This window comes from Aquarana catesbeiana, linkage group LG05, assembly GCF_042186555.1.
Source record: "Aquarana catesbeiana isolate 2022-GZ linkage group LG05, ASM4218655v1, whole genome shotgun sequence".
NCBI lineage: Eukaryota > Metazoa > Chordata > Amphibia > Anura > Ranidae > Aquarana > Aquarana catesbeiana.
The window spans coordinates 535,469,609-535,490,280 of NC_133328.1; the positions used below are offsets into that span (position 1 = coordinate 535,469,609).

The 20,672-nt window shown below is 42.7% G+C and overlaps 1 protein-coding gene across 1 annotated transcript in view; it reads right to left on the bottom strand.

Moving 5' to 3' along the window:
* The window catches only part of ORC5 (origin recognition complex subunit 5), an 82,643-nt gene that overhangs the window by 23,398 nt on the left and 38,573 nt on the right, over positions 1 to 20,672 (bottom strand). Inside the window, exons 7-12 of the mRNA XM_073631782.1 lie at positions 19,790 to 19,920; positions 18,247 to 18,295; positions 13,452 to 13,542; positions 6,340 to 6,392; positions 5,704 to 5,816; positions 2,251 to 2,298 (exon numbers count right to left, since the gene is read on the bottom strand). Coding sequence (XP_073487883.1) covers positions 2,251 to 2,298; positions 5,704 to 5,816; positions 6,340 to 6,392; positions 13,452 to 13,542; positions 18,247 to 18,295; positions 19,790 to 19,920 — 485 coding nt within the window. The remainder of the gene's footprint in view (positions 1 to 2,250; positions 2,299 to 5,703; positions 5,817 to 6,339; positions 6,393 to 13,451; positions 13,543 to 18,246; positions 18,296 to 19,789; positions 19,921 to 20,672) is intronic.

The following is a 20,672-nucleotide window of genomic DNA, read 5'->3' on the forward strand; positions in this document are numbered from 1 at the left end:
TGCTCATCTGCTCCATCGCTGTACCCTCTTCTCATCTATGATATGCAGAGTGGTGAAAGGAAGCAGAGATGAGACACATCTACATGTCCTGGCACACTCATCCTGATCCACCTCTCGCATCCAGTCCACGTGCTTGTATGTGATGTCTGTCATGTCACATACAAGCATCTGGAATAGACGCGCAATGATGAGCTCAGGTCATTTTCTGAAAGCAGTGGGCCTGTGTGCAGGATCATAAGTTGGGCACCTGCAGCTGAGAAAAAGTGGATGGGTGTGATTTTCATTGCACTGAATACTGGCTGTGGCTTAAAAGGGACACAGATTGCCAGGGTTCAGTAGTAAGTGACGCAAAGGTTCAGAAATAATTTCAACAGTTCAAAAGTTCCCAGAAGCTCAACAGTAATTACACAAACGGTCACCTGATTGGGGTTTTCTCAATCACAGTGAAATCCCTTCTTTCTGAGATTGGTAGTGGCAACCAAGCTAGTCATCTTCCTCCAGATGGTGGGTGGGGCTAGCAGGACTGCGATTGGCTTTAGCAGTGGCCAAGACAGTCCTCCTCCTCCTGGAACAGGGACTGCGCCCCCCCCCCCCCCCCCCAGCAGAACTGCACCCAATCTCTTCCCCATCACAAAAACAGACGATCACATATACAGCAAAGTTAGAAAACCAAACAAAGATTCCCATCTTTTACAATGTGCGGGGGCACAGTGCCTCCCCCTCAGTGCAGGTGCGGCGTGAGGAATTCTGAAATTGGAATGCATTAGTGTCTCTCTGACACTTCCCTGCGCTGCTCTGCCGATGGGGAGGTAGGCGAGTGCTGGCAAAAGAGGCTTGGCGTTCTGTTTGCGGCACCAGTGCCGGGGGTTGCCTACCCCTGGGCTAGAGCATCCATGTTTTTTAAGTCATAGGATGTTCTGTATTTTGAGGCTTTATGCATGTTAAGCATGCTCACTGGGATGAATGGGAAGTGCAGTTTTGTTGCATCTGAACAAGGAAAAAACAACGTTTTGAAAAATGTGTCTCTCAGTTTGCATAATGAATGGCCAAAAAATAAAATCCTATAAAACCCAACAAAACTGTGCATAAAAGCACATGAAAGTGCATAGGGGCCCCGACAGATGGCAACCAAGCTTAAACTCTCTCAATGTACATTGCATATTTTTAACCTTTATGCTGCTAGCATTAGTAAATACATAGAAAGGTATATAATTTACTTGGTTTTAAACTTTTTGTTACATTTCTTTAGTTACTTCCCAGTTTCCAGGCCTAGGCAGAAATGATGTCATACATCCCAGAAGTCTTCAGGAGACAAGGGGTTTGCTCAGCGAAGCACGCTCATGACTGCATGCCTGAACTAAGGGCACATGGATTCCTGGAAGTAAATGCCATATGAATCATCTGCCCTTACTCGAGTTGGCCAGAAATGCTAGGGGGGGGGTATTTTCCAAAGTAATTTCTCAGCAAAATAAAGCATGCAACATGGATGGATGGGAGAGTTTGCTCAGGATATTAAAAATGAATTAAATAGCATATTCACATTGTGGCACTCAGATGCAGTTTAGCTCTGCTTCAATAAACTCAGGAAACCCTTGCACACTGCTGTACAGTTGAACATGTTTACAATTATGTGCAAAACAAGAATCCCAATTCACTTGTTACAGGAGAATTGTTTACAGGCTCATAAAAAAAGAATGAAATAGCCTAGTGGTCAAAAAATGGTGACACAACAGGTGAAGATATGTAGAAGATCAGTGTTAACAGAAAATATTCTTGAAGAAAAGTAACAGATTGTAGCAATATTTATTGACATGTATGTAGCATTTAAATTACCAAAAAGGTTACACTTGACCAGCACGTAATGCAGAGGTTTTGCTTTATATGAACAAAGGTATCAAAGGGAGTAGATGTATGGGAGGGAATAAATGGAAAGGGTCAGTCTGGAGGGAGAGAAATGGGGAACAGGCAAGGCAGCATGGGTTGAGGGTATAGAAGGATAAGGGGGGTGGGAAGGGCTAGTGGCTGACCCTGGGTTGATTCCTCCATTGGCATGTCATGGAACAACACAGTTTGACCCTGGCAAGAAATTGCAATTTGTTTTCCCTGGGGGTAGGGCTTGTAGTCCCACTTGGTACAGCTAGTATGTATTAAGCCAAAATTGTAAACTGAAGAAGATTACAATTTGCTATCATCATTAAATGTGCCATAAGAAAGAAATGATTAATAAGAATAATATTAATAAGTCATTACCTTTTCATGTTTTTTTAGGAAGTCCGTTTTCTTAATTTTTCCATGATGCTTCAAAGAAAGAAAAACAGTTTATGCCATTTGGTAGCAGAGTGAGGAAGCAACACACAAAAAGAACTGGCTGTCATAAAGGAGCCTCTGAGAAAAAAAAACACGCATGTTCCAAGGTTATCAGCCTTCTCTTGGTTTCACTACCCAGTGAGTCGCTGACATGAAACAGTAAAGTGCGACAAGCGTAAACTCCCACATGCTTATTCGTACACATTACAAAAAAAAGATGCTCGTACACATTACAAAAAAAAAGATGTTCGTACACATTACAAAAAAACAGAAAGGGCAGCTCACACATTTCTATCCTCACAAAGGGAAATGGTGTGAATGCAATAAATCTGCTGTTTAAAGTGATTGTAAAGGCAGAAGCCTTTTTTATCTTAATGCATTCTATGCATTAAGATAAAAAAACCTTCTGTGTGCAGCAGCCTAACTCACACTTACCTAAGCCCATCTCGATCCATCGATGTTGCAGGAGAGACTTGTCTGCCTTGGACTCCTCTCCTCATTGGCTAAGGTACAAGCTCAGCGCCATTAGCTCATGCTGCTGTCAAAGTCAGTAAGTCAATGAGGAGAGAGAGGGGGGGCGGGGCCTAGCCAAAGGCTCCTTGTCTGAATGGACACAGGGAGCGGCAGCTTGGCTCAGGAACCCCCATAGAAAGTGGCTTGCTGTGGGGGCACTCAACAGGAGGGAGAGGCCAGGAGCACCGACGAGGGACCCGACAAGAGGAGGATCCAGGCTGCTCTGTGCAAAACCATTACACAGACCAGGTAAGTATAACACATTTGTTATTTTTAAGCAAAAAAAAAAAAAAAAAAAAAAACACAAGACTTTAGTATCACTTTAAGTTTTATTTAAAGCTTGCTAAACTAGATGTGTACATGAAAGCAGCCATACCTTTCCATCTGTATACAGATTTGGCTTCTTGTTAAAGTGGAGTTCCACCCACTTTTAAAACTCTTCAGCATTCCTCACTAAACTGTGCACTGTAAACGAATTGGATATTTTTACATTTTTTTTCTCAGCACTTACTGTATATCTGCTGTATTCATTTTTCACTTCCTCCTCCCTGGCCGCGGCCCATAGCATCATTTCCTGTTTGCAATGCCTTCTGGGAAGGGGCGGCAACTTCCTCTAACACTGCCGTTGCTATGGAAACCTGACCTGAAACCTATTACACTGCTTGTACTGCACTGAGCATGTGCGAGATCTGCAAGGATGAGATCCAGGAAGAAATAGTCTGGCTTCAGATGCCCAGACTTAAGATGGCCACGGCCTGCTGTAAGTTTATAGCAGTAGTTTGTTATTTTATAAACTAACAAAACAGACCTTAGTTTAAAGACTAACTTTACTAGAATATAATAAGCTTGTGTATTATAGGGGTATTTTTATTTAAAAAGTATAATTTTTGGCCGGAACACCACTTTAATGATGCTGCACAATATCTGAATTTATTTCTCACTTTAATACATGTCTATTAGGACTAACTGAAAAAAAAAGACGACTGCGGTAGACTATTCTACGATTTCAAAAGTCAAACATCAAGTGTGTTCACATTTTAACTGGCAGACAGTCACTAAAGAGCATTGCGCTGCTTTGCAGGGTTAAATATAGTTGGCTAAGGCAAGCATTCATTCAAGGCATTCAAACTGCAGAAAAAGGAGTCGGAAAGGTATGATTAACCATTTTTTTGGTGCCTGCTAGTACTATTTGAGTAGGTAGAGGTGTATCTATATTACTCCTGCGGCACAGATGTTTAGTAGGAAGCAAAACTACCATTGCTTATAAAATCCAGCCAAACAGTGCCTCTAGTGGCCAAAATAGAATTAATAGGTTCTGATTATTCCACAGAGCAGTTTTATCCTTTGCAGAAAGTGCTGTTTAAATGTTATATCCATCACCTTTCACAGACAGCTGATACTAGAAGTGCAGTTGCACTAATTTTCCCCCGAACTTAGTGAATGTGGTGAAACTCTGCCGTTTTCCATCATCCAATCATATGCAAGCACAATTCTGTTTTTTTTTTCCTTGCACCTGATTGGGTATTCTTTACAAAGTGAAGCTTTGCCACATTCACTAAGCTCTGAGGAAACAAAGTATAACTGCACTTTCAAAGCGCAGTCTTTTTGCCTTTAGTACATCAGCCCAGGCGTGTTTTCAGAGAGTATGTTTGGCATTACTATTGCAGGAGTTACCTTAAAGCAATTTTTGGGGGAGCCTTTCACATTTTACATGCTTGCCTCTGGGAGGGAGAGGCTATGACTACGCAGGGAAATCATTCATTTAGGTGCTTTGTGGGAGCTTTGGGTGGTGCTGAAGAGGCATCTAAAGCTGGCCATACATGGATGGAAATTCAGCCGGTTTAGCAGGGACTGGCCGAGATTCAATCCATCTATGGACAGGCTGATTGTACCCAAGTCAAACCTGTCAGTTTTTTTTTACATGCAATTACTGCTGGCAGCTATGGCCACTAGCAGTAGTCATTGTGTTCTGCTGGCCAGGAAAGCTCCCCACCGACAAAACACAACAGCACTGTGGGAGGCATTCCCCCATCAACACTGAGTGTGTTGGAGGAATCCAACAGTTTTCTTTCCTTCCACCCAAATCAAATCATGTATGGGCTGCCTAAGGTTGTCAGCTATTAAAGTATTTGATAAAAGTTTGATTAAAAGGTTAATTCAAATTGTTTTTCTCATGCTTCTACAGATTTCCTTACTTGATAAAATGTTTTCACTGTAGATATGTCTTAGCAGTTATCCTCTACAAGGTCTTGATTGGCTGTCTCAAGTGTGCAGTATGGCTAGATATTTGGAGGAATATCACTGAAAAGCATGTATCACGGAGATACAATTCTCAAAGAACAATCTGGTTTCCAGAGAACAATTAGCTGTAAACAAAAAATCTCTGCCGCCATTTGAAGAATCCCTATAATGACTAGGAGTGCACTGGAACAGATGATACAGGATAACATGTCATTAGAATCTCACTGTGTTGTTCTCCAGATTACGTGTGCATACTGAATAAGGCCAGCCATAGACAGAGCGATGCTGTGGTTGCGGGAAAGAAAAAAAAAAAAAAAAAAAAAAATCGCTTGATAACCCATCAGTACAGTCAGTCTTGATGGGGGAATCCCTCCCGTGGAGCCATTGAGTTCTCCCAGTGGGGCAAGCAATAGAAATAATCGCATGTAAAATCCGCCAGGCTGATTGTACCTAAGTTGATCTGTCAACTTGGGTACATTTAGCCTGCCGATACATGGTTCAAATCTCGGCCAGTCCCTGCTGAACCAGCTGAGATTCGAACAGTCCAAGGCCAGCTTAGGTGTTGCAAAAATGGGATCCACTAGGTCACACTCTTCTACACTCCTATCAGCACTGGTAATTACCCATATATATCCAACATACCTTGACGAAAAACCTTTTGTCAGTCCTGGCAGGGTTATACGAGGCTAAATATCCAGCAATGAGTAAAAATTTTGAGTAATAAGGCAGTTCCACATGAGCATGGGCAGACAGTCCTAAGAGAACGAATCACAAGCATTACTTTTCATTAATCATACAGATCTTTTTGAAAGTGGAGACAAACTAAAGTGATTACAAGGCAGTGTATCAATCCACCCAATACTATTACAGCAGTAACTGAGCTGAGCTATCTGCACTTTTTTCCTCTCTAAGAGACTCAAACCTACCTACCCTAGGAGCTTAGCTCTGCTCCCCCATCCCTGCCTTGGATACTCCCTTCTTCTGTAGTAAATAACCCCCCTGCCCATATATAAGGCGGGACACAAAGCTGTCTGAGACAGTCTGACTGTATTGCACTACGGGGTGCTATCAAGCCAAAATGTTTTCTAGCACGACGATCCAAATGGCAGATATTAAAGGGTAGCTTAGAAGATGAAAGAAGTAAAGAGGACGTCAGCAGTGTGATATGGTGCTTTCATTGTTCAAGAAGCTGGACAGAGGTAGGGAGGTGACACAAGAAGTTGCAGAGCTGCAACAGGGCAGCATATATAAGATAGAAATTGAGAGATGGGTAAAAACCTTTGAGTTGCGATGCTTCTCTGTCCTCCTGCTGTATCCTTTCCCACTCTGAACTGTGGAGAGACAAAAAGAAATTGTTGACGTGCCTTCAGTGACTGAAAGCGACATACATTAATTAGACTGCGATTTAGAGGTTTATGTTCCTAGATAGAGATGGATGCTTACATTCCAAGAAACCATACACTAACGTCATTCCAAGCCGAGATGCTGAAGTGGAGGATAGAGAATCATAATCGTCAGAAAATAACCTTCTATCATCCAGCGGAGAAGCAGAGACTCAGCATTAGGAGAGCCTAATCTAATTAATTAGACTGAGTGATCTGTGCATGTCTCTGGTTCAGATCCTGATAAGAGCCAGCGCTTTCTAACCTTGGACAAATCCCTCCCTCTGCTTTTCTAAGAGGTATTAAGTGCTTCTAATGCAACAAAAAGCCACAGCAGCCAAGCTTAAAAAAAAAAAAAAAAAAGAAACAACTTCAAATGGAAATAAAATAAAATCCTTAGAAATCCATCATGTAAAATCAGGACATATTGCCAACTTATAAATTTGTTGGTATTCTTCCCTTCTCAATCATCCAATATTAGTTTAAGAACTGCCCTCTTACCAAAGCCAGCAAAACCCACACACTGGCGTACAAGTCCTGTAATAAAGGACATGTTCCCTCCCAGAAGTTCAGTGACACATAAGAAGAACTGTGCCACAGTGGAGTTTAAAAAAACCTCTTGACAAAAGTTAATGTTGAAGAATATCATATTATTTTGTTTTTTTTTATGGTTTTACTGGATATATAAAAAAAAAAAAAAAAAAAAAAAAAAAAAAACACAACAGGGAAGAAAGCAACATTTCAACAAAAGTATTAAACATAAACCTTTTAGGCTCTGAACATATTGGGATAAGGAGTCATCCTGATGGTTTGTAACTATTAAATAAATGAATTACCAGTACACCCAAGATAAAAACAGAAAAAATAAAAATAAATAAATAGATAGAAGTCAGTGTCATTTACGAGGGGCGTTCAAGTCAAACCAGGACTTTTGAGTTTATATAATAAAAGAACAAGGAGTGGAAACTGCATTCATTTTTTGACATACTCCCCTGCTACATTTATGCTAGCATTTCACTAATGCCTGGAAAGCTTTGGCGTAGAAAGATTTGTCAGTACTCCTGAACCATCCTAGGACAGCCTGCTTCACTTCGTCATCAGAAAAATTCAGAAAGATTTGTCTCTATCCAGGATCAGGTGTTCCACGTGCTGAATGTTCACAGGAATGACTGCTGTGGGCCATCACTGATGGAGGTACGGCCATCTTCGAAACGTTTACACCATTCAAATCCCTTAATGCGGCTGAGCGTCTCACTACTGTACTGTGCTTGAAGTCTTCTGTAGATATCTTTTGATTTTTTGCCTTAGTTCACAAAAAACCTCATCACCACTGTTTACGCTGTTCCATGCAAGCACTAACACTGTTGTCTGCCATCTTACCGCTTCCTGATGACTTATTAAGAAGAAACATGCATCGAGGCGCACCCCGGTCACATAATTTCTGGCCACTTCTAGTTTCACTACACCAAGGCAGTGGAATGCACGCAGTTCTACCAAGTGGAAGCTGGACGGCTGCACAATCCATCTGTCTGGTGTTTCATGCTGCTATCCTCAGTGCTGGGAAAAGGCACCAACTAATGTTAGCAGCTATTTGGCTTATGTTTTTACCCTTTTTTTAAATAAATTGTGTTACGCTATGGTCCCGTTTCTATCTATTTCCTAATGGGCCATCGCTGTGGAGAAAGAACAAGGTTCCCAGCCACATCCCTAGTGGTACATCAGCAGGACCATTGACCCACATCAACAGCCTGATCTGACCTTTTTAGTTAAAGAGGTCATGGTGGTCTGGTGAGTAGGCATTTCACTCACATCCACTGGGTGATTTACATGAAGTTTGCATGAAGTATGGACTTTGCTTTGAGGAAATATTTGATTTACTGTTAACAAAGTCAATTCAACACTGGAAAAGTAGTCATGAATTGTTTATATTATATTAATTAATTAGCACTAGGCACTTTATTTTGTGTATGCACTAAGATTGTCCCTATTCACAGCACCCCCTATTATTACACATCCTAATAAGGTTCCCTGGACCGGCCCACAACATGTGCGCCGCCCCTCAGTAATAGGAAAAATTTGCCACTTACTACAGCGTGTAGTAACCACCACCCTAGCATCCCTTTTTTTATACCTGTAAATATAGTTTGACTTGAACGTCCCTTGTGCTTTTTTAACCATTTCCCATCCTGCTTATAGTAATATGACGGTCACAAGGTGGCTCTGCCATCCCGGGCGGCCATCATATGACGTCCTCGGCTTCCTGGCGGTCTAGGGGGCGCGCCCACCGCGTCACTCAGGAGCCAATGTACGTGCCTGGCGGCCGCGATGTCCCCCGGGCACCCGCGATTGCTGGTCACAGAACAGGAAAGTGGCTCTGTGTGTGTAAACACACAGAGCCACGTCCTGTCAGGGAAGAGGAGACAGATCGTGCATTCCTTGTATATAGAAACACTGATTGGTCACCTCCCCCAGTCAGTATCACTCCCTAGGTAACACATTTAACCCCTTGATTGCCCTCTAGTGTTAACCCCTTCCCTGCCAGTGACATTTACACCCTGTTCCAAATTATTATGCAAATTCTATTTCAGTGTCACAAAGTTTAAATATTTTGTTTTTCAGTTTAACTCATGGATGGCTTTGTGTCTCAGAGCTCTTTTGATCACTGAGGCTGGGTTCACACTGGTGCGACACGACAGCCGTCCTACTTTGGATCCGACTTTGCCCTGCAACTTGAAGCCGGCATGCCTCCGACTTTCAATGAACGGGGATCCGACTTGGATCCCCGCCAATACCAGGCACTGTGTTTGGTATGAATCTTGAGGGGTAACTCCGCATCAAACTTTAAATAAAAAAACGGCATTGGTTCCCCCTTCAAGAGCATACCAGGCCCTTGGGTCTGGTATGCACCTTAAGGGGAACCCCCTATGCCGAAAAAATGGCATGGGGTCCCCCCAAATCTATACCAGACCCTTACTTGAGCACACAGCCCAGCCGGTCAGGAATGGGGGTGGGGACGAGCGAGCCGCCACCCCCCCTCCTGAACCGTACCAGGCCGCATGCCCACAACATGGGGGGGTGGGTGCGGGCCCCCCCACCCCAAAGCACCTTGTCCCCATGTTGATGAGGACAAGGGCCTCTTCCCGTCAACCCTGGCCGTTGTTTGTCAGGGTCTGCGGGCAGGGGGCTTATCGGAATCCGGGAGCCCCCTTTAATAAGGGAGCCCCCAGATTCCGGCCCCCCAGCCTTTGTGAATGAGTATGGGGTACATTGTACCCCTACCCATTCACCTAGGGAAAAAAGTGTTAATGAAAAAACACAGTACACAGTAATTTATTAGGCAGCTCCGGGGTCTTCTTCCGACTTCGGGGGTCTCTCCGGCGTCTTCTCCCGGCTCCTCCGCTATATTCTGCCACTCTTTTGCTAGCGGTGGCCCGGACTTCTGCCTTCTTGTCTTCTTCCCTCTTCTCTTCTTCCGATGTTGACACAATGCTCTCTCCAGCTGGAATGCTCTCTGAGCGCTCCGCAATGGACTTATATAGGCGGTGACACCGCCCCCTTATGAGGTCACAGTCCCTGGGCATGCTGGGACTGTGCCGTCATAAGGGGGCATGGTGACCGCGCCACTGCTAGCAAAAGAGCGGCCATAAGATAGTGGAGGAGCCGACAGAAGATCAGGACACCGGGAGAAGACGCCAGAGAGACCCCCGAAGTCGGAAGAAGACCCCGGAGCTGCCTAATACATTACTTTAAAAACCTGTGTACTGTGTTTTTTCATTGACACTTTTTTCCCTAGTTTAATGGGTAGGGGTGCAATGTACCCCATACTCATTCACAAAGGGTGGGGGACCGGGATCTGGGGGACCCCTTATTAAAGGGGGCTCCCGGATTCCAATAAGCCCCCTGCCCAGAGACCCTGACAACCAACGGCCAGGGTTGTCGGGAAGAGGCCCTTGTCCTCATCAACATGGGGACATGGTGTTTTGGGGTGGGGGGGGCCCGCAGGGAGCACCCACACCCTCATGTGGAAGGCATGCGGCCTGGAACGGTTCAGGGGGGGGGGCGGGCTGACCGGCCGGGCTGCGTGCTCGGATAAGGGTCTGGTATGGATTTCGGGGGGACCTCATGCTGTTTCTTTGGCGTAGGGGGTTCCCCTTAAGGTCCATACCAGACCCAAGGGCCTGGTATGCTCTTGGAGGGGGAACCCATGCCGTTTTTGTGTCGCGGAGTCCCCCCTCAAGATCATCTGAGCACAAGTCGCATGCTGAAGTCAGATCATGCGAGACGGCGATCCGACTTCAATGATAGTCAATGGGCTGAAGTAGGATTAAAGTCGGACCAAAGTAGTACAGGGAGCATTTCTAAAGTCGGACCAGTTAGGACGGCTCCCATAGGGAAACATTGATTTTCACACGTCATGCAACATGAGCTCCCAATGTCGGAGCGTTTGTCGGACCAGTGTGAACCCAGCCTGAAAACAATCTCGGACACCTGTGATAATTAGATTGCCAGGTGAGCCCAATTAAAGCAAAAACTACTAAAGGAGGGTGTTCCCCATTAATAAGCAGAGCACCATTTTCAAGCAATATGGGGAAGAAAAAGGATCTCTCTGCTTCTGAAAACAGTGAAATAGTTCAATGCCTTGGATGAGGTATGAAAACATTAAATATTTCACGAAAACTTAAGCGTGATCATCGCACTATTAAGAGATTTGTGGCCGATTCAGAGCACAGACAGGTTTCGTGCAGATAAAGGCACATTGAGGAAGATTTCTGCCAGATTCAAGCATCGGATCAAGAGAGCAGCTGCTAAAACACCATTACATGGCAGCAAACAGATATTTTAAGCTGCTGGTGCCTGTGGAGTCCCACGAACATCAAGGTGTAGAGTCCTCCAGAGTTTTGCAACTGTGCATAAACCTTCCATTCGGCCACCACTAACCAATGCTTACAAGCAGAAACGGCTGCATTGGGCAGAAAAATACATGAAGACTAATTTTCAAACAGTCCTGTTCACTGATGAGCGCCATGCAACCCTGGATGGTCCAGATGGATTAGTGGATGGATTAGTGGATGGTTGGTGGATGGCCAACCTGTTCCAACAAGGCTGCAACGTCAGCAAGGCGTAGGTGGAGTCATGTTTTGGGCTGGAATCATGGGAAGAGAGCTGGTCGGCCCCGTCAGGGTCCCAGAAGGTGTAAAGATGTAAAGATGACCTCTGCAAAGTATGTGGAGTTCCTGACTGACCACTTCCTTCCCTGGTACAGAAGGAAGAACTATGCTTTCCGTAATAAAATTATCTTCATGCATGACAATGCACCATCCCATGCTGCAAAGAATACCTCTGTACCAATGGCTGCCATGGGGATAAAAGGAGAGAAAGTCATGGTGTGGCCTCCATCCTCCCCTGACCTCAATCCTATTGAGAATGCTTGGAGCATCCTCAAGCAAAAGATCTATGAGGGTGGGAGGCAGTTTACATCTAAACAGCAGCTCTGGGAGGCTATTCTGACATCTTGCAAACAAATTCAAGCAGAAACTGTCCAAAAAAAAACATCCAGTTCAATGGATGAAAGACTTGTGAAGCTGCTATCATATAAGGGGTCCTATGTTAAAACGTAACGTGACCTGTTAAAATGTTTAAAAAGTTAAAATGTTGTTCAAAGTTTGACTGAAATAGTTTTTGATTTCAGTAAATATGCTGCAAACACAACAAATGATAATTTTCAGTTCTTTACAACCTATAAAGTGTTTTGAAACTTACTGTGCGTAATCATTTGGAACAGTGCATTGTAAGTTTTTTATTTTGAAAAAAAAAAAAAGTTATCATTAGGAGGTTTGTTCAATAAAATTTGAATTGTACTCTTAATAGTTGATAACATGAGAATTATGCTAACTGTTGTGTACATCAATTATTTAGGTAAATGAGAAAAATATCATTGGCATAATAATTTGGAACAGGGTGAATACAGTAATCAGTGCATATTTATAGCACTGATCGCTGTATAATTGATATCGGTCCCAAAATAGTGTCAAAAGTGTCTAATCTGTCCACTGCAATATCACAGTCCTAGCAAAAATCACAGATCGCCGCCATTTCTAGTAAAAAAATAAAATAAAATAAATAATTAAAATGCCCTAAATCAATAACCTATTTTGTAGGCGCTATAAAACTTTTGCGCAAACCAACCAATATACACTTGTTGCAATTTTTTTTTTACCAAAAATATGTAAAAGAATACATATCGACCTAAACTGCGGAAAAAATTTTGTTTTTGATTTGTTTTTTAATTTGGGATATTTATTATAGCAAAAAATATTGTGTCTTTTTTCAAAATTTGTCTTTTTTTTTTTTTTTGTTTATAGCGCAAAAATTAAAAACCGAAGAGGTGATCAAATACCACCAAAAGAAAGCTCTATTTGTGGGGGAAGAAATTATCAAAATTTCATAGGGGTACTGTACAGTGTTGTATGACCGCACAATTGTCATTCAAAATGTTACAGCGCTGAAAGCTGAAAATTGGCCTGGGCAGGAAGGGGGTGAAAATGTCCTGTATTGAAGTGGTTAACCACTTCAGCCCCAGAAGAATTTACCCCCTTCCTGACCAGAGCACTTTTTGCGATACAGCACTGCATTGCTTTAACTGACAATTGCGCATGCGACATTGCACCAAAACAAAAATGACGTCCTTTTTTCCCCACAAATAGAGCTTTCTTTTGGTGGTATTTGATCACCTTTGCGGTTTTTAATTCTTGCGCTATAAACAAAAGAAGAGCGACAATTTTGAAAAAAAAAGCAATATTTTTTTAAACATTCGTATTCTCTCATGTTTACAGTCCCAGGGACAACTGTCAACAGCAGAGGCAAAGGCAGCAATATTCTACAGGTATTCTAAATCTTCCACAGCTATCAAAAAAATAAATAATTTTGTCTTTAGAATAAATAACTTTTTATGGAATAGGGTAATATTTGGTTGGCGATCATGAGAAGTACAAAAATTTGGCTTTATACCTTGAAATCTCACGAAGATAAATAGTCTGCATGGCCCTCTTCAAATGTGGCTCAATGTTTCTCCACAACTTGTGCGCATCGCCTTCCTTTGCTGAAAGTATATAAACATATTAAATATAATGGACTTTCCATAGTATTAGGTTGACAATAAAACCCAGTTTAAAAAAAAAAAAAAAAAAGTATTAAGTTAATGGTTGGTTCATGCTGATTTCCTCGGTCTGGATTCTGACTCCCTCTGTTGCAGAGTCTAGCAGAAAGGGAAGTTTAACCTCCTTAAAGCAAAGGTCCACCCTAAAAAAACATTTATACATTCAAATTTTCTTTGAAATAAATTAAAAAAACATAGAAAAAAAATTTTACTTAACAGAAACCCCTGTTGCTAGGCAGTCTTCCTAATCTGCCTCTTCCTAGTCCACGGAGCTGTTCCGTCACTTCCTCCTCTTCGGCGAGCTCCCTCGTTGTCTTCTGGGACCTGTGTGTACCAGAAGACGAAGGGGCCATTCACAAAGCGCTGCGCGACTCGCACATGTGCAGTAGGAAACAGGCAGTGAAGCCGCAAGGCTCCACTGCCAGTTTCCCTTAGTTGCAATGGCGGCGCCGGCACCCAATCAGATAGACCGATCGGCCTCGGCGGGCCGACATCGCGGGCTCGCTGGACAGGCAAGTGACCTTATTAAAAGTCAGCAGCTACAGTGTTTGTAGTTGCGGACTTTTAAAAGGAAAAAAAAAAAAAAACGGCTGGAACACCGCTTTAAAGAGGAACTGCAGTCTGCTCACTTAATTTGTAATAAAAGCATCTTTGCCATTCTGAAGCTTCCCTCCAACCACTTTGCATATTATTTTATATATACTGCGATCCCGTACTTGCCAAATATGCTGCAGAAATCTCCCTCCACTGAGTATGGCTAAAACAATTTTAACTGTGGGCAGCTGAAGCTGCTGCCTGTTCACTTCCTGGATTTACACAGACACACAGAGGCAGCCCTCATTGGCCCTCTTATGACTCATCCCCCCTCCCTTTCTGGCAAACTTTCAAGTGAGTAAGAGAAAGAGAGCTGTGCATGGTGTCATAAGCCTAGGCTTTTTACCAGACAAGAAAAGGAAGTGGGCTGTAAAAGGTATTTACTGGCAGAAAAAACACGGGCAGAAGATTTAATAGATGGAAAGACAGAAAAATGACTGAAGTTCCCCTTTATCTGCATTACCCAGAATATAAATACTAAAGCTGAACTCCGGCACAAAAACATTTAAATATACTCCTCAACACAAAATATATACAGCAAGTCCACTTTGTGCACAACTGCATCTGCCAACCCAGATATTACTGTGTAAACTTACAAGTGACATCATCACTGGACCGCACAGCCTGTGTGCAGAGCTGAGGAGAGACCCAGCAGGCTCATCCACTACAGGTTGCCTGAAGAAAACTACAGGAGAGGACAGATACAAACTAGTCACTGCACACAGAGAGAGCAGCAGTCTCCTGCTATGCAGGGTGACTAGGATTTGCAAGAAGCTTATGCACAAATGCAAATTTTCACTGGATTACTGCACAGATATGGAAGAAATACACAAAGCACATCAAGATTTAAGAGCAGACATGCCCAAATTTAGACAATATTTGCCTATTCCGGATAATAAGAGTAAATCTAACCCATGACCAAAACCTCATAAGCTTGAACATGTTAATGTAATTCGAAATGGTTTGAATTGTATTATATCTGCAGCTTTCAATAAAGTCGTGCCTGATGATCCTGCCCTGAAGTTTTTTTTTTCAGGCACTTCCTGTTATGGGGGGACAATTTTCTCAAATTGCGGTCTTGCATTGTCACCCTGTCCATGCCTCAGAGTTGTCCATCTGCGCATGTGCACCTGATGGATATAAAAGCATCTGTGGTGACGCACATTGTGCAGACATAGTCCACCACTGTCATCAGAAAACCGATCCAGAGAATATTAAAAGAAAAAGTATGGGTTTTTATACTTACCTAGGTGGATGCAGCATCAGACCGATGCTGCAGCTGCCCCCCGGCATCTCTGCACTAAGAACCGAGCCACCGAAACACCGCCGATGGCTCGATTCTCAGATTCCCGAGAGGAGAGCTGCTGACTGCCAGTCTGCAGCTCTCCTCTCTGTTTCTCCATGCTCATTGGAGCGCTGAGCTGTGGAGGGGTGGGGAGCGGCCATCAGCAGCTCGCTGAGACTGCCAACCATCAAGGCAGCTGGTGAATCCAGACCTCGGAAGTCGGGATGACACGCTGCCTCGACTGATGGCAGTGACGTCAGGGGAGAGCAAACTTCAGACCGATCTCCTCTGAAAGTGGAGTGCAAAACGAACTGCACTCCTGTGACCCTTAGGAGAAGCCCAGCCTAAAAAGCTCATGCTGGACTTCTCCTTTAAGTAGCTGAAACTGGAAAGAGTATAAGGCAATGGGAAGTGTTTGAAAAAAGCTATATGAGATCAGTAGCATTAATATAAAAAAAGGACATATGAGGGGAAAAAAAGCTATTTTTATTTATTGGAGCTATTTTAAAGCAGACCGCCTGACAAAAAATAAATTAAAAAAATCCAACTTTTGCTGCAATCTTTGCCTTCAGTCCAGAGAATTAGTCCACAGTACTTTTTTACTCCCACTAGATATTCTTAGTCTGATGGCCAGCATCATTCAACTCACTACCTCTGAGCCCAGGTCATCCTGGACCCACCCCAATATGAGACTGGAGAATAAAAGGAGAATCAGAACAGAGATTAGATCATCTCCCTGACACTTCTTTTTTTACAAACTTCTAGAGAATTCTATTATGCAATATAAAATCAAATTAAGTTGGCCATAACATGGTTCAGGCTTTTTCGTTCAGTCAGTGGGCTGAACAAAACAAAAAAAAAACTGAACCAATTCCTCCATCTCCACCGCAGTGCTGATCGAGCTCTTTTTATCCAACAAAGCAGTTGAACAGAAATCGATTGGTAGAATATTCAACTGTAGTGGCCACATATGAAGCAAAATTCACTCCATGTTTGGCCAGCTATGTTGAAAGAGCAATAGCACTGTCAGAGGGCAAAATATCAAGCAAGTTACAGAGAAAATGAGGTGTATACCAATTGTAAATGTCATTGAGCATTTTAGCAGGTTTTGTATGCATTAGTAACCCTTCACAGAGAGCTTAGGTGTAGGATGGTTTAATAATGGGACAGTGCCGTTTTTGAGCAGGAAACCTCATGAATGAAGCTTTCAGGCAGGCAGTTATCTGGCACTTGGGGCTCCATATCAGTGTTGGGGGTTGCCACTACCCAACTCCCATTGGCAGTATTGATGCAAAACGTACACATGTGGCATCTAGAGATGGGTTTGGGCGTGTTCAAAATCACACGTGCCTGATCCCGCCGGGAAGCCGGCACATGGCTAATCACAGGCAGTTAGACATTTCCCGGTCCGCAGCTGCACAGATAGGGAAATGTCGAACTTCCTGGCGGGATCGGGCACGTAGGATTTCAAACTTGCCTGAGCCCATCTCTAGTGGCATCAATCACAAATCCTCCAGGAGGCAGACAGAGGCAGCTTATGCCAAATAAGAGTTTTGGTTGTGATAGCTAACAGACTAAAGCATTGGTTATGGTACTGTTGAAGATCAAGAATCACAAAAAAATTTGAAAATAGTGACTTAATTCCTTGAGGCTTGGTTCACATGTGCAAATTGGATGTGTTTTGAGCCACATTTAATTTGCGTGACATATGAAGTAACATGGATTTCCATTGAAGCTGTTCACATATATGTGGTGCATCTACAATGCGAATTTAAAAAGAGTACTGTGCGTTTTCTGAGCACTGCGGTGCGGTTCAGGTGCAAATTCCAGGCTCATCGAGTTCTATGGGAACACTTATGAATAGCACGTGTTAAGTTGTGTTCAGGATTTAGGTCAGAATTTCAGCATGGATTGCTCTCCTACTACAGGAGTTGACACCCTTTATCTACTTTGTATTGGCCAGCACATAAACCGCAGCTGTGACAAAAAATGGTCCTGAGTCTTGCAACTTTGCATCAGACCCACATCAAAAATGGACCTGAATAGCTTTACAAATGCTTTTTTTATTCGTAGTGAAAAAGGACATACAATTCGCACCGGTCATGTGTTAACCCAGCCTTAGAGTGCTTTTATACTATACCTGAGCCAAGACATTTTCTCCATACAGGCAACCAGCAGGAAACCTGCAAAAAACCCTTAAGATGATCGTATTGGTCCAACCAGGCCAACTGACCATTATTTCACTTATCCTGCTTTGAAGGTCAACTCTAATGCCCCGTACACACGGTCGGATTTTCCGACGGAAAATGTGTGATAGGACCTTGTTGTCAGAAATTCCGACCGTGTGTAGGCTCCATCACACATTTTCCATCGGATTTTCCGACATACAAAGTTTGAGAGCAAGCTATAAAATTTTCCGACAACAAAATCCGTTGTCAGAAATTCCGATGGTGTGTACACAAATCCGACGGACAAAGTGCCACGCATGCTCAGAATAAATAAAGAGATGAACGCTATTGGCCACTGCCCCATTTATAGTCCCGACGTACGTGTTTTACGTCACTGCGTTCAGAATGATCGGATTTTCTGACAACTTTGTGTGACCGTGTGTATGCAAGACAAGTTTGAGACAACATCTGTCTGAAAAAATCCTAGGATTTTGTTGTCGGAATGTCCGAACAAAGTCCGACCGTGTGTACGGGGCATAACTCTGATAACTATATAAAAAAAAAATCTGTTGACAGCAATAATAAATCACTTAAACTTGCCTTCTCCTTTTATCACTGGTTCACAATATTTAGAAAAGTTCAGAGCAGCCTGCAAGAAACCAAGAAAAAAATGCATACAAAATATTAATAATAGGATATAAAAACCCAACAGAATAACTGTGCTGGTGTGTTAATTATAGAGAAGAAAATGGAAATATATCACTCATAACAACCAATCACTTTCCCGGTTTTATTTTCTAGCCAGAACAGAAAAATTACCCACAAATTTGACTTAAGACTCCAAATAATAAAGCTAACTGTGGCCAGTGTTTTATCTAGGAAAATGTGCACTCAAAATGATTTGAAAATACAATTTAGAGAGAAACTAAAGCCTCGTACACACGATCGGATTTTCCGCAAACAAAACGTCAGACTTTTGAGCGAAGGGTGTTGGCCAGGAACTTGTCTTGCATACAAACGCTACACAATTGTCAGCTCTTTAGCACCACCCTTTGGGCACCTTCTGCTAATGTTGTGCTTAGTGAGCTTTGATTCCGAGCATGCGTGTATGTACTTTGGACTTTAATCTGACGGACTTGTGTACAGACGATGGGAAAATCCAACAACAGACCGTTGTCCATGGAAAATTTTAAAGCCTGCCATCCAACATTTGTCCGCGGAAAATCCGACAACAATTGTCCGATAGAGCGTACAAACGGTAGGATTTTCCGCCAACAGTCTCAACACATAATTCCCGTTGGAAAAACAGATTGTGTGTACGAGGCTTAAGGCTCGTAGACTGCGATTGTGCCCGCGATTCCAGAATTGGAACAAGACGCAGAACGCATCTGCAATGCCATTTTAATGAATTGCACCCCAAACGCGGCGCAATTTTGTCACGGTTATCAAGCCACAAAACGTGCTACAACTGCAGCAAAAATAGCAACTGCTTCTGCCTCTGTACCAAGATTTGGTACATGAGCTTCTTTGGAGCATTTTTGGAGTGGAGGGCTGCTCAGGTGTGAATAGAGCCTTAGTAATTTCCGTAATCTTTACACCAGTTGGCTGAACATTAATGACATTCTTAAACTATCTGATCCTTAATGGTAAAAAACACACAGAGGGGCATACTCAAAGCAAGGAATGCAATGTTAACTACATATTCACTGTAGGCGATTCTCTCACTGCAATTTAAAACCATTGTACCAGGAAGATACAACTCCACCAAACCTTTGTTAAATATCATATTCGCTGCTTTTTTAAATATACATTTATGAGGTACACTTGACATATAAAATATTACAAGAATACTCCCACCAGGAGAAAAGTAGTGTTATTTCAATGGGAATCATCATCTACCATCTGTCTGTGCTAGGCTAAAAATTGATCGGTCAGAGAAAAGAACAAGTGTCTGGTATGTTACAGGGACTGACAAGCTCTGCACGGAACTCATCCACTTAAAAAAGCTATAAAATATTTCACCAGTACACAGTAAAACAATGTGAAGTTAGAGTTTTTCTTTCAATTGACAAATCTCTGCATTATAATGTTATTCATGTCTAGCCAGGCTTGGAATCATGCAACTTCAATTAAAACATCTTACCAAATGTCGGAGTTCCTTAATGTCCCTGCACACAGTGTAGAAGACACCCAGGAGAATATTGATGTATGATGCATAGAACTCAGGCGAGTACTCCTCAGGATAGTCACTCGATAGAATCTTTTGTAGTTCCACTATAAATGGAAAGTACAGAATGATAAAATTTTACAGAGCACATCCGAGCAACAGGTAAAATCTGTAAACTCCATAAATGTGATCTGCTTTTCTTTCACAAAAGCTGTATTGAATTTTCAACAAACATCAGGTTTATAATCGAAGTGTGTCAAGGTCTACATTCAGTTAGGCCTCATGTACACTACTGCTGGTAGACGGACGTTTAGGAGCAGTTTTTTTCAGCTGCCCCCCTACTCTCCTCTTTGTTATCTATCAGTATATGTACACCGTGTTGTTTACAGTCGTTTCTAGGCAGTGGAGTTTAGAAGCCTTTTTTGGAACGCAAAAAAAAAAATGGGTTCAGACGGATGTTCAGAGGCATTTGAAACGCCAAATGCCTGCAACAGCTTGTAAACGCTTTTTTACACAATTAACGCGGCTTAACGCGGCATGTCAACGAGGCTAAATAGACGTTTTTAGACTCCGGTTTCTAGCTGTCAAGTTAAATTGTTCAGGAGAGGTTAAACAACGTCCCGTGTACATGAAGCCTAAGGCCTCATTTACACTGCTGCTGGTAAACGAACGTTTAGGAGCAGTTGGGAGTTTTTAACATCGGTTACTATCTGTCGAGCTAAATCGTTCAGGAGAGGTTGTAAAAACGTCCCATGTACATGAAGCCTAACAATTAAGATAATACATGTACATTTTATAAAGAGGAGAAAATAATTCTTAGGCCTCATGCACACTAGACGTTTTTACAGCTTCTTCTAGG